Genomic DNA, 14,922 nt, shown 5'->3' with positions numbered 1-14,922 from the left:
CCTCCTCTGTGTTTGGATGCTGCCTTTGCTGTTTCCCCTCTTACCCTTCACCTAACCTCTTGCCTTAGGTGCACTACAGTAAGCTGAAATAAAAACACTGTTGTTGTTGTTCTGGGAGGATACGTGTTTCTCTGTGTTTGAGTGAGACAGAGGCTGCCTGTGTGACTCACACTGCAGTCATACTGCAAAAGACAGAAAGGGGGGGGAAGGTCTGGAGAGGTGGGGAGTGATGGAGGGATAGAGCGAGCATAGATGGAGCTGCTAGACATCAGCTAAAAACTGTGCATGGTATTTTGCATATGAGTGCAGTTCAGTTTGAGGAGGAAACTTTTCCTGTCTCTCTTGTCTCGCCCCGTTTTTAGGTTTTGTAAACATCATCCTCCACAAATTACGTAAATTCCTGACATATTTCTTACCCTGTTTTTATTGACTGTTGTAAATAAAACTCCGATTTGCATGCCTCTGTGCAGCTTGTGCTAATAAAAGAATTTTGAAGCACAGGCTCAATTTGGAGACTAAGGCTTTGCTTTATACATATACAGTGGCAACTAAAAGTATGTGAACCCTCTGGAATTTCATGGTCTTCTGCATTCATTTGTCATAAAATGTGATCTGATCTTCATCTAAGTCAAGAGTTTTAACAAATGTAATGTGCCTAAAGTAATAACCCAAAAATAATTCAGATCTCTTATGTCTTTATTGAGAACACCATAAATACCTCATAGTGCTAGCAGATAAAGTATGTGAACCTTTGGAATAATGCCCTAAAAAAGCTAATTAAAGTCATGCATTAACATACCTGGAGGGAAATTATTTTGAGGGTGTGGACTAGAGCACTTCGACTGACAGAAACCACATCTTTTTGAGTATGCGCTGCACAAGAAGATGCTTATGTAAGTAATACCTCGCCTTTTTAGAGGATCTATGATTAATAATTGTTATTTACATATACACAGACTTTAGAAATTCACCAGTCTATAGTTTGGCAAACAATCTACAAATGGAGACACTTTGAGACTGTAGCTACTCCAACAAGAAGTGGGCAGCCAGTCATAATGACCCCAAGATCACAACAAACATTAATTCCACATACTTTTTCCATTAGCACTATGAGGTTTTTATAGTTGTTCTAAATAAAGACATGAAAGATCATCACTATCATTACAAGATTATTACTTTTGGCACATAACATTTGTTAATTCTCTTGACTTAGATGAAGATCAGATCAGATTTTATGGCAAATTAATAGAGAAAACCATGAAATTCCAAAAGGTTCACTGTATATAAGCCTGCAGAGGCAGAAAAGTGAGAGAGGATTAAAGCATGGCTTCATGACATCCAAGTAGAAATTTGAAACATAATTGCAATATTAGAATTGATGTATTTTTTTTTCTTTCTAAAACTAAAACACAAAAGATGCAAAGATGAAAGCAAACTCATTATTAAATTCAAATGGTCAAGACGCTGACTGTGCTGTCAGTGTTTTCGCCAACACAGCAAGAGGTTATTATGCACCATCTCCTGTTTGAGCCAGCAAGACCTTTAAGTTAAAAACCAAATACAGCTACAAATGTGTCTGGCTAAAATGAAATGTTGTTAAAAACTATCCTAACACAACAGCATGCTGAGTGCATTTAAGATTATCCACTGTGGGTTTGGTTGTGAATCATTATTGGAGTTTTCTGTTGGGTAATTTACTGTAATTCACACTGCAGTGCTGTTCTTTTGAGCAGCCACAACATCAATAAAATGAAATACACTTCAAACAGTGAGAGAGAGACATCATAGATAGATTATAATTTCAGACAGACACAGCCTGCGACGGGCGAGCGCTAATTAATTTGAAAGCGTAGAACTATATCATCTAATGACTGTGACTTTCATCGCGGTTCAGATGGGAACAATGTCAGCCATGAGAGAACGAGACGGTCACTGCGAGGACACAAACACATACTCACAAAAAAAAAATCACACACACATCAATCTGCATGAGCCAGCCCGAGGTTAGGCACACTGTTATTGAAGGGCCAGTTCGCTCTTGCTTGGGGGGCCAAACAAGTGGCTGTGTAAACATTCGTTCACATCATGAGCAGGCGCGGCTCCGCATGAGAGAGACTCTGTCACAAACAGAGAATCAGTCTCTACAACTGTCTGTGGTAACGTTTAAGAGTTTAAGAAGGAGTTTTATTGTTAAACAAGCAAAAGCAAAATAAAAACTCTAATGATGATGTGATGTCGCTTTTTTTTTTTATTCAGCTTCCCCAGTTGAATGTGTGTTTGGGTTTGTGTGGATATGCGGGGACGGCGAAGGCATGCGGTGCTGCGTCTGCACACTGACTGGTCAGATCAGCATCAAACACTGTGGAAGTCTGCACAGCCCTGGGACTGGGATGGGAAATACACACACGCGCGCACATGATAGCCACACAGACAGACACACAAAGTGCAATGCTCTGTAGGCTAAAACAGATGAGACACGACTGAAAGCTTTGCCCTGGGTAAACTCTCTAAACATCTCTGCAAAGCCAGAATATTAATTTTGTCATAATGTGTTGTATCACATGTCCTGTGACAGAGCGGAGGCTTCGAAAGAAGGAGTGACCCAGAGATGGGGGCTAAGTTGAGCGAAGTATGGAGGAGCTGAGAAGAGATCAAACGAGGAGCAATGTTATTTCAAAGAACAGAGGAATTGAGGCAGGTACAAGAAAGAGAAGGGCAAATGGCTGATGATTAAAGTGAACTGAAAACGATGCCGGTTGTCTAACACACGTGCCGTGATCACGACTTTCATGGGTCTGAAAACCTGCAGATGTAGTAGATGGAAATTATAGAGTAACAGATGATGAAGTTTAGGACAGTATTGTTAAAGTTTGGAATTGAGAGAATAGAGTACAGGATGCAGAGTTTATTTGTGGAGTTTGTCTTCTTTTAAAATAGTTGAAATATGTTAAATATGTATTATAAACAGTGTTAATGTTCCAGACAGAAATGCAATTCCTTATATAGAAAATAGCAGTGTAGTCTGTGATAAAGCAGGGAATTTGCTGAATCGGCTGGGTGAGTTCACATTGTAATTAATTAGTTATACCTGAGTATCCAGTAGAGGGAGTATCGCCGCGGTACCTTCATTCTGGATAAAGACGCCATAGAGTGAAGTCCGTGTGCGTCATCTTTCCTGATTTTCTCCCTTTTCAGGTATTTGAAACCTTTCTAAGATTTGTATAAATGTCCAGTAAGTAAGTAAATGTTGATTTAAGTTTGTTTTATAACGTTAATAACTGTTCTAATAACTGTGTGCATGACATAGTTTGTTTATGCAACGATGGAAGTAGCTAGTAAGCTAGCAAGTGTGGCACAATGTACGTTCGGTAATAACGAGTGAAAATGCGCTGTGTTGTATGTATAATGTGTGATAAATGTAGGTGTAAAACGTTATGGATAGGCCATAAAGAATGTCTACATGTATAGTAAAGTAGAAGAAATTGAGTTTATTGCATATTCGGGTTAATGGAACTTATTACAAACGTAATGGAGGTATTAGCACCCAGGTGGTAGACGGTGTCAACAGGCATGGTTAGCTCAATGTGCGCCGTTAGCTCTACACGTGGTGGAATGTTGAAATGTAAATGTTGTATGTGTTTATTAAAACATATTTATGTTACGGTTATTATATGTACACTGACAGTGTTTAAGGAAAATGTTGTAGTAAGTAATTTAGCAGCTAAATTTGTCAGGATAAGGGGAAATTTAACAGGATGATGTAAATGTGAATTCACATGATATTCTGTGTATTTCTTTTTTGGTTGCTACTGTACAAAAGACATAATGAGAGTTAGTGGATTGATCATATGCAGATTTTGTGTATAAGGGACAGAATTTGAGGAACTGAGACAGATGTATTCTGATGTATAATGTAATGTCAATAGACATATTGTGTAAAATGCTTGCTTCCATGTTTGTTATGTTTTGTAAAATGATTCTGGATAAAGACGCCATAGAGTGAAGTCCGTGTGCGTCATCTTTCCTGATTTTCTCCCTTTTCAGGGTGTAACATTTGGAGGCACCGCTGGGATGAAATGTGATTAGGGACAGTTTCTAGACGGCAGACATCCCTCTCACTATTCATCCCGAACCCCTTTTGTCAACGGCAGCGCGTGGCGGCCTGGTAGCAGTGTGCAGTGGTCTGTTCCTGGTTTGGCAGCGGTCCATTGAGAGTGTACATCGGTGTGTCAGCAGTCCACAACGGTCCACTAGCAGTGTGCAGTAGACTAGGAGCAGCAGTGACAACTGGCATCAGCTCTCAGCGACCAAAGGCAGTTTGAGGTACAGCACTAGCACGTGGAAATTCAGCGAGAAACGGCGTGGCTTTCCACCTCAGGCTTGCAGACGGCTGGCTACAACAAGCAGAGATCAGTAGGTGCTTAAAGTGACAACAGCAGCTATTGAGGATTGTTCAGGAGCTTTCAGGATGGATTCAACAACACTTGAGGACTTCAAACTTGAGGTGATAGGAACATTGTACACGTTAACAAGAGAAACTCTCCTTGAAATCTGTAATTTTCTGGACATCGAGTGTTTGATACAGATAGATTTAACTGGCAAGAGCCGTTCCTTCCTCATTTCAGTTATTGTAAAACACTTGAACAGGGATGAAGTGGAAGATCTAGAAGATGGGGGCATGGCCGAGCTGTTAATGTTAAGGGATAAAATCAGTGACTCACGTGAATCTATTCAGAGTAGAGTATTAGATGAAGCAGGGCCTGGGGTAGCACAGAAACAGTCTGTTGTGCCTTCAGAGCAAGAAAGGTTGATGAAAGAACTAGAAGCAATGAAGTTAGCATTGAAGTTATCTCTTCAAGAAAACCCTAGTGCAGCTCAGGAGTCAGTTAACACTAGTGGTAGCAGCACGAGACAAGCTGAAGTTCTAGCTCAGCAGCAGACTCTGCAGACACGTTTCCCATTTCAGTGGAGCAGAGAATTCAAAATATCTGGTCAGATTGGTGAGCCAGGGCAAAAAGAGAAGCTTAGTTTTTCAAGTCTAGCCCACCAAATTGAACAAGGCATGAGTAAAGGGTTTCCTGAACCAGAGATAGTTGATGCTGTGATCAGGGCCATAGCACCAGGTCTACAACTCCGCAGTTACCTTGAGGGAAAGCCACACTTGACTTTACCCACCTTGAGGCGTATTCTCCGCTTCCACTATCAGGAAAAAGGTGCAACAGAATTGTACAAACAGCTAACCTCAGAAGTACAGAGTAGCAAGGAAAGCCCACAGAATTTTGTGATTAGGGCCCTTGACTTGAGACAGAAAATTCTTTTTGCTTCACAGGAAGCTGACTCAGCCTTGAAATATGACCCTATACTGGTGCAGAGCATGTTCCTCCATACCGTTCTCACAAGCTTGCAGAATGATAGTATCAGGAGCGACCTCCTCCCATACTTACAACAGCAGACATGTTGTGATGAACTGCTCCTTGAAAAGCTAAACATCGCATGTGCAAATGAGGCGGAGAGGCAGAACAAACGGAGACAAATGACGCAACAGCGGCCAGCTATTGTGCACTCAGGTCAGGCGAGTGATGAATCAGCTGAAAAAAGAAAGAAAGACTCAAATAAAGACACTTCAAATAGGATAGAGCCAACTGTACTGAATGAACTGAGAGAGGTGCGCTCAGACATGGCTGTGCTAAAAACTCTTGCTGCTGAAGTTGCTCAGATAAAAGAGTCAATCCGACAATCTCCTCCAGTACTACCTCAACATCCACCCCCACCAGTAGTTCGAGAGTACGTCCCTACCACTCAGTCCCAACAGCAACAATGGCAAAATCTTTGGCCTCCCCCAGGACCAGGAGTAAGGGGTGATGTGGCCCAGTACCAACAACGGTTCGCCAGACAACAATACCACTATCCTTCACACCGTGCACGGCAGCGAAGATGTTTCAGCTGTTATCAAAATAATGTTGAGTACTGTACCCACTGTTACAGATGTGGTAGTGGGGAGCATTTCCTTGCTGGGTGCAGAGTCGGTGTGTCAAAACCAGAGAATCATTTAAACGAGAGAGGGTTACCCCCACGGGACAGGGAGTAACCAGGAGCAATACGAAGTCCCAACAGAGGTGTCTGCATTGTGGTTTTATTCCAGTAGGCCGAAAGATTAAGGTGTGTTCATCTTGTAAGAGGGGTACTTACTGCACAAAGAGTTGTCAAGTGGCACATTGGGCTGAGCACAGAAAACAGTGTAAGCCAGATAACTGCAATAAAGTACACAGTAGAGACACTGCAACAGGAAACAGCCAGCCTCGGCTCGTGGATTTAGTGGGAAAACAGTGTGTCATTGATTGTTACATCCAAGGCAGTAAGACCCAGGCATTATGGGATACTGGTTCTCAAGTATCCATAGTGAGTGAAAACTGGAAAAAGAGACATTTGCCCCATGAAAAATTGAGAGATGTGTCAGACTTAGTTGATGGACCAGATGACTTGAAAATAACAGCTGCAAATGGACAGAGCATGCCATATATGGGCTGGATAGAGACTACCTTTAGGCTAGCTGCAGATTGTGCTGCTGCAGGGGAACTTATTGTCCCTATACTAGTTATGAAGGGCAGAAGCTTGTCTCAACCAATAATAGGCTATAATGTCATTGAACAGATAGTCAAAAAGGCTGTTGAAGACTCAGATGAGACAAGCAAAGAACAGTTACATGCAATCCTCAGAGCTACCTTTCCCAGTTTAGAGAACAACAGTGTTCCTGCTTTCATTGACCTTGTGAGTGTTGGAACATCATGCGAATATGTAGCACGCACTGCAAAAGAAAAAGTGAACATCCCAAAACACACCTCTGTTCAGATTGAATGTAAAGTGAACATCCAGTCACCAAAAAGAGACGTCACACTTCTCTTTGAGCCAGATGTAAACCCCCAATGGCCTGAAGGGCTTGAATTTTGTGAGACGCTGGTGACGCTGAGAGGTGGAGCCCCTCCTTACATGGTAGTTGATGTCCAAAACCCCACTGATCATGATATCACACTGTTTGGAAAGACTGTAGTGGGCACATTGAACCAAGTGCAAGCTGTGTACCCAGCTAGTGCCTTTGAGAAACCCATTCCTCCTCCCACAGCGTCAGTGAATGATATTGAGGTAGGCAGTGAGGAACGTGATGATAGTGTGTGGGATCCACCTGTTGACTTGAACCATCTCAGCCAGCCAGAAAAGGTGGAGGTGCAAAAAATGCTGCGAGAAGAGAGTGCATCATTTTCAAAGTCCGACAATGATATTGGGAACATTCCAACCCTGAAACTGAGCATATCTCTGAAGGATATAGAGCCAGTAGCACGCACTTACCTCTCAGTGCCAAAGCCACTTTACAAAGAGATAAAAGACTATCTCCACAACCTCATTGCCCAGGGGTGGATACAAGCGTCTAAGTCACCCTACTCTGCGCCAGTCGTGTGTGTGAGAAAAAAAGATGGTAGTCTCCGCCTTTGTATAGACTACAGAGAACTGAATCGGAAAACACATCCTGATCGACAACCAATCCCACGAGTACAGGACATCCTTGACAGCCTTGGAGGCAATAGTTGGTTTTCGGTGCTAGACCAAGGCAAGGCCTACCATCAGGGTTTCATGGATGAAGCCAGCCGGCCCTTGACTGCATTTGTGACTCCATGGGGTCTCTTTGAATGGATCAGGATTCCATTTGGATTGATGAACGCCCCTGCAGCATTTCAACGCTGCATGGAGGAATGTCTGGAGGATTTACGGGACAACATCTGCGTTCCTTACCTGGATGACACTTTGGTTTACAGCCAGTCCTTTGAGGATCATGTGGCTCATGTGAGGCGTGTACTCCAGCAGCTAAGAAAGTATGGGATAAAGCTGAAACCAAGCAAATGCCAGGTGTTTAAGCGCAAGGTTCGCTATCTAGGGAGGATTGTCTCAGCGGAAGGTAGCAAAATAGATCCAGCTGATACCCTAGCTGTGAAGGCATTAAAGGACAAGAGACCAAGTACGGTGGGGCAACTGAGAGCAGTAATGGGTCTATTGGGTTACTATAGGCAATACATAAAAGATTTCTCTCGGATCGCAGGACCACTTTACAATCTGTTGAAAGGGACAGCAGACAGTCACAAAGAGAAACAGACCAGGACAAATCCAAATGATGGACATCTAAAGAGGAGAGACAAGGGCGTGCCTTCACATACCCCAATTGTGTGGACTGAAGAACATCAGATCATACTGGAGAGGCTAATAGATTGTCTTGTTGAGCCCCCAGTGCTTGGGTTCCCAGACTTCTCACAGCCGTTCATATTGCACACAGATGCCTCCAATCAGGGGCTCGGGGCCGTACTGTACCAACAACAAGATGGAAAACTTCGTGTGATAGCCTACGGGTCAAGAACACTGACTGCACCAGAACGAAATTACCATCTACACTCTGGTAAATTAGAATTTCTGGCGTTAAAGTGGGCAGTCACAGAGAAATTTAGGGATTATTTATACTATGCTCCCACATTCACTGTGTTTAGTGACAACAATCCCCTGACGTACATATTGTCCAGTGCCAAGCTAAACGCCACCGGATTCAGGTGGGTGGCAGAACTTGCAGACTTTCACTTCACCATCCGATACCGCCCAGGCAGAGAGAACGTGGATGCAGACAGCTTGTCCAGAATGCCTGTGGACATAGAAGCCATGATGAGTCACTGCACAGAAGAGCTTTCATCTGACTGTGTGGCTGCAGCAACCCAAGCCATTCAGACCCAAGACTCTTCACCTTGGGCGTGTGCAATGTTATCATCACCCTTGCAGTGTGACATTGAGAGTAAGAGCGGACTAAGGCCTCTGTCTGCACCAGATCTCAGACAAGCACAACGGAACGACCAACACATAAGCCCAGTGATACAACTGAAACTCACGAACACAAAACCATCTGAATCTAAGATGAAAACCCTCAGCAGTCAGAGTAGATGCCTTCTACGTTGGTGGGAGAAACTTTACGTGAATGAGGATGGCATCCTCTTTCGAAAGGCAGGAAAATACAATCAGTTGGTATTACCTGAAAAGTATAAAGCTACAGTTTTGAAGGAGCTGCACGATGAGATGGGCCACCAAGGCATTGATCGAACAACATCACTGATCAGAGAGAGATTCTTTTGGCCCTATATGCAAAAGGAAATAGAACACTATGTGGCTAGAACCTGCACATGCCTGAAACAAAAGATACCCTGCAGAGAGACAAGAGCTCCACTGGTTAATGTTGTAACCACGCAGCCCTTTGAGTTGGTGTCCATCGATTTCCTCCACCTGGACAAATGCCAAGGCGGATATGAATACATATTGGTCATTGTTGACCACTTCACCCGCTTCGCCCAGGCATATCCCACCACCTCAAAGTCTGCCAAAACTGTTGCAGATCGGATTTTTAATGACTATGCTTTAAAGTTTGGACTTCCAGCTCGAATCCACCATGATCAGGGAGGTGAGTTTGAGAATCAACTCTTTGCCCAACTGAAGAGGAACTGCGGCGTGTTAGGGTCAAGAACGACACCATACCACCCCCAAGGGAATGGACAGGTGGAGCGTTTTAACCGTACCCTCCTGCAGATGCTCAAGACACTTACTGAAAAAGAAAAAACAAATTGGAAAGGGTCGCTAAATAAACTCATATATGCATATAACTGCACCAAGTCAGAAGTAACAGGGTTTTCACCTTTCTATCTACTGTTTGGAAGGTCACCACGACTACCAATTGACCTCATGTTCGGCATCATCTCTGGGAGCGGGAACGCTAACCAACAGGCATACATGGAGAGATGGAAACAGGAAATGCAACAAGCCTACGACATAGTACGAGAGAACACAAGCAAAGCAGCAGGAAGGAGTAAGCGGAATTACGATGGGAAGGTGCGAAGTTCCATACTGTATCCAGGTGATCGTGTCCTCGTCAGGAATTTGTCACCAAGAGGTGGGACTGGGAAACTCCGCAACCACTGGGAAGATGATGTTCATGTTGTTGTTCGGCAGATGGGCGAAGGAATCCCAATATATGAAGTGAAACCCGAGCACGGAAGAGGGAGATCAAGAGTGTTACATCGAAACCTGTTGTTATCGTGTGACCATCTGCCTTTGGAACTGAATCCCATGACAAAACCAAAGGAAAGGAAAACCACACCAATACTCCCCTCTAGGAGCCCAGATGGGGAGGAAGAGGATGAAGAGGATGAATATGGGTATTTCCTGGAACCTGTGATACATCCTCCCACAAGGTCAACCGATCCACCAAAAATATTGAGGGATACCGTGCATGTCAACATACCAGAGGACCATGAGCTTGGGATGCAGGTAACAAATACAGGATCTGGATCTGAGGAAACAAATGAGCAGAGCAATCCTCACATGCAGAAAAATGCTGAGGTTGAAGATAATGACAACAACCATTCTGAGGAACAGTTGGTTGAGGTAACTGAAGAAGGGGATGTGCCATACTCTCCACACTCAACATCCAGTGAGACTGTCGATGAAGAGGAGCCAAGTTACCATAGGCCAAAAAGGGAAAGGAGAGCCCCTAAACTCTTTACATATGACCGATTAGGGACTCCGATGTGTTACAAAACAAGCAGTTCTTTTGTAACGCCCTGCCAGTACCACTCAATAGTAAGTCAAGACTATGGACCAGTAACTATGTGGGGAGAGCACATCCGGGGCTACCAACCAGTCTTCATGTATAGGTGTTAGAATGTAAATTGAGTCCCCTTTCAAGTAATTGGATGTCGGGACGACATCTATTTTGCAGGGGAGAGTGTAGTAGATGGAAATTATAGAGTAACAGATGATGAAGTTTAGGACAGTATTGTTAAAGTTTGGAATTGAGAGAATAGAGTACAGGATGCAGAGTTTATTTGTGGAGTTTGTCTTCTTTTAAAATAGTTGAAATATGTTAAATATGTATTATAAACAGTGTTAATGTTCCAGACAGAAATGCAATTCCTTATATAGAAAATAGCAGTGTAGTCTGTGATTAAGCAGGGAATTTGCTGAATCGGCTGGGTGAGTTCACATTGTAATTAATTAGTTATACCTGAGTGTCCAGTAGAGGGAGTATCGCCGCGGTACCTTCATTCTGGATAAAGACGCCATAGAGTGAAGTCCGTGTGCGTCATCTTTCCTGATTTTCTCCCTTTTCAGGTATTTGAAACCTTTCTAAGATTTGTATAAATGTCCAGTAAGTAAGTAAATGTTGATTTAAGTTTGTTTTATAACGTTAATAACTGTTCTAATAACTGTGTGCATGACATAGTTTGTTTATGCAACGATGGAAGTAGCTAGTAAGCTAGCAAGTGTGGCACAATGTACGTTCGGTAATAACGAGTGAAAATGCGCTGTGTTGTATGTATAATGTGTGATAAATGTAGGTGTAAAACGTTATGGATAGGCCATAAAGAATGTCTACATGTATAGTAAAGTAGAAGAAATTGAGTTTATTGCATATTCGGGTTAATGGAACTTATTACAAACGTAATGGAGGTATTAGCACCCAGGTGGTAGACGGTGTCAACAGGCATGGTTAGCTCAATGTGCGCCGTTAGCTCTACACGTGGTGGAATGTTGAAATGTAAATGTTGTATGTGTTTATTAAAACATATTTATGTTACGGTTATTATATGTACACTGACAGTGTTTAAGGAAAATGTTGTAGTAAGTAATTTAGCAGCTAAATTTGTCAGGATAAGGGGAAATTTAACAGGATGATGTAAATGTGAATTCACATGATATTCTGTGTATTTCTTTTTTGGTTGCTACTGTACAAAAGACATAATGAGAGTTAGTGGATTGATCATATGCAGATTTTGTGTATAAGGGACAGAATTTGAGGAACTGAGACAGATGTATTCTGATGTATAATGTAATGTCAATAGACATATTGTGTAAAATGCTTGCTTCCATGTTTGTTATGTTTTGTAAAATGATTCTGGATAAAGACGCCATAGAGTGAAGTCCGTGTGCGTCATCTTTCCTGATTTTCTCCCTTTTCAGGGTGTAACACAGAGAGGTCACTTTTCCTGAAAAACTGCTGATTGTGCATAATGACGAACTTGGAGGTGAGTGACACAAGCAAAGCATGAAGGATGAAGTGGGAGGTGGGGATGTGAGACCATCATCATCCACCTGCTCCTCTGCCCCACAGTTCTCTCCCCTGATCACAACTATTATGTCAGATTGATGTTTGGTTGTTGCCATGCCAGCGATGAACTGGTAGCTGACATCATAGAGACATATACACACACAAATATGACACAATATGATAAAGTCTGTATACACATATGGTATTCTGTGATGCCGATTGATTTCCATGAGTGGCCAGTGAATGATGTATTGTGAATGCAGTACCAAACTCCACTATTCAAATAGATACACACACACACACCAGCCTGTGTTATGGCACTGGAAATTACTGCTGATACTAGAGTCAGTTATATAACAGATCTACACTGTTGGCTGGACCCTGAACGTGAGTGACCCCTCACTAAATGACTACCGGCCTAATTAGGCTAGAGAGCACTGATCAGCGAGTTAAGAGGCAAACAAAGTGAGAGAGGCTTGTACAGCCGTCAGAAAAGATAAACTCATTATAATGTTGTCGCAGTCCGGTTTTCTCCCAGTTTTAATTTAATAAATACAGAGCTTCATCTAAAGCTCAGACATATTGTATGTGTAGAGATTTTCTTCTATCATAACTGGATTTTAAGGGTTTAAGATTTGTCGAGGGTCCCACATATTAAAGTGACACAGACAAGCAGGACAAATAGCTGGAGCATCAGTCAAAAGAAGAATGTTGTTGTAAATCCATTTAGTGCAGGAAAGGATTTCACTTAGCTGTCTATCAAACAAACGATGTGTGTGTGTGTTTATGTATGGTTGATGAAGAGTCAGAGGAAAGGAAAAACACCCACCCGAGGACTCCCAGCAGGCTCCTCAATCTGTGTCTCCTTCTTCTTCTGCTCCTGAGCCACAATGTCTTTCAGATATTCATTTACCTAAAAGCAGAACAAAAGAGATGGAAGCTCACAGAGCAGCAGCATCTGATTGAAATTCAGTGCAAGAATTGATTATGACTAAAACCTCAGCTCTTATACTATAAGGATGAGTGCAGCTGACTTGGACTTAATCACATCTAATCTTACTAAATTCTGCACTTTTCACTTTCATGTCTCATCAAGTCCAAATGGATCAACTTCAAGCAGGAATCACTTGCAAAGATGGTAAGTCGTGGACCTTTTGGAACGCAAAGGGACTCCAGCAGAGAGCCATATGTCCGACCAGTGGGGCTTCATGACCGCACCCCTTGTTAGCTATTGGGAGTGTGTGTGTGTGTGTGTGTGTGTGTGTGTGTGTGTGTGTGAAGCTTAGGGCTGACAGCAGCTCAGTGTTCCTGCCAGAAGAATGTAAACAGACTGGGTCCTGTAGCACTGTATGGAGGAGCCAGAGTCAACTCCACACACAGGCCATGTAACAACCATTTTACTTGATATTTAAAAGAAGATATTCAAAGAGCACCAGGCAGAGGTTTCTAATGTAATTAATCTAATTGTAAATGTAAGAATTGTATTGTACTCTACATTAAAATAAGAATCTGACCAAACTGCATTCACTTCCTGCAGAGATAGAAATAAAACCACCTACCTTGTTGATCCAAGTGGTCACTGCATCTTCTGTATCATATGGTGTTTCCACCTCTGGGTTGAAGGATGGATAGTGACGAATGCAGGCCGCCACTTTCTCTGCACTCATGATTTCCACCGTATATGCCATCATTAGCGTGTCGATCATCGCCAGGTGGGCGCTCTGAAAAGCAAAACAGAAAAAAGATTAAGAGGTTAAAAGGTAGTTTGGATGTAGCTGGTGATATCAGCACATGCTCTGGTTGATGGTGGTTGACGTCATGCAAATAGCATTTTTAGTTTTTTTAAATCAATTTTCTCATCACCTACAGTAAATGTAACAATAAAAGTCAATTTTTATAAGACAAAATGTGAATAAGATGCCGTGTAAAAGAGCTTCTGAGCACCAGTTGGGTAGAAAAGGGCTATATAAGTGCAGACCATTTATCATTTTTTGTCACCTTCACACCACATCTGCAGAGACAACAGTTAACCTCCCACTGAACCACAGGAAGAATCACTGCATTACTGTGCGGCTGTGAGTGTGTGGGGAGGGCAATGGAAGGGCAGGGATTTATAGAACTGGTCCAGGACTTCAAATCCTCTGCTGTGCTGTGTATCTGGAAGCCCGTCTTCAGTCGAGCATTCCCTTGTGGCTGTTGCCCTGGAAACAAGTGCATCCATCCCGATTTACAAGACCCACTTTGCTCACAGCTACTGCTGGTCCTAGAGAAGCCTGACATCCTGAAGACATCCCACCCACAACAGAGTTCTATTAATTTAATTTGCATCAATTGAATGTGATTGGGCACATCACGATCACTGCAGAGACCGCAGCTATAGACACAGCTTTGCAGATCACGGCTTGTTAAGTGTTACATTTTAATCCCTTTGCTGAAACGCAAACAAGGAAACAAGACAAGGAGTGGTAACCAGTTTTCCACTGCAACATGCACGTTTCATATCATTTTCAGGATTAAACATGCGTAGCGACTGTAGCAGTGTGTGATTACTATACCACGTCTGTATCACTTTTCAGGACACTTCTCATCGACAATGTTGCTTTGTTTTTTTGTTTGTTGCTGTAATTTAACCTGTTTAATAAATGCAATGCAAAAGAAATCAGCTTCAATTTACTATTTTTTTTGTGTCTTTAGTAGTGTTTCATAGGTTTTTACTAAGGAATGATAAGCATCACAGGTATGAAGTTGAGTTTCCCAGCATAGCTGACTCTGACACTTGAGAGTGGTGTTCACCTCTT

The 14,922-nt window shown here is 42.6% G+C and overlaps 1 protein-coding gene across 3 annotated transcripts in view; it reads right to left on the bottom strand.

The window, feature by feature from the left end:
* camsap2a (calmodulin regulated spectrin-associated protein family, member 2a) overlaps positions 1 to 14,922 on the bottom strand; it is a 46,032-nt gene that overhangs the window by 17,848 nt on the left and 13,262 nt on the right. For all 3 annotated transcript variants that reach the window (XM_026345712.1, XM_026345713.1, XM_026345714.1), the window contains exons 3-4: positions 13,684 to 13,845; positions 12,954 to 13,037 (exon numbers count right to left, since the gene is read on the bottom strand). In XM_026345712.1, coding sequence (XP_026201497.1) covers positions 12,954 to 13,037; positions 13,684 to 13,845 — 246 coding nt within the window. The remainder of the gene's footprint in view (positions 1 to 12,953; positions 13,038 to 13,683; positions 13,846 to 14,922) is intronic.

Source organism: Anabas testudineus, chromosome 4, assembly GCF_900324465.2.
Source record: "Anabas testudineus chromosome 4, fAnaTes1.2, whole genome shotgun sequence".
Taxonomy (NCBI): domain Eukaryota; kingdom Metazoa; phylum Chordata; class Actinopteri; order Anabantiformes; family Anabantidae; genus Anabas; species Anabas testudineus.
The sequence above is the reverse complement of the archived record's forward strand: the minus strand, read 5'-3'. Positions and strand labels throughout refer to the sequence as shown.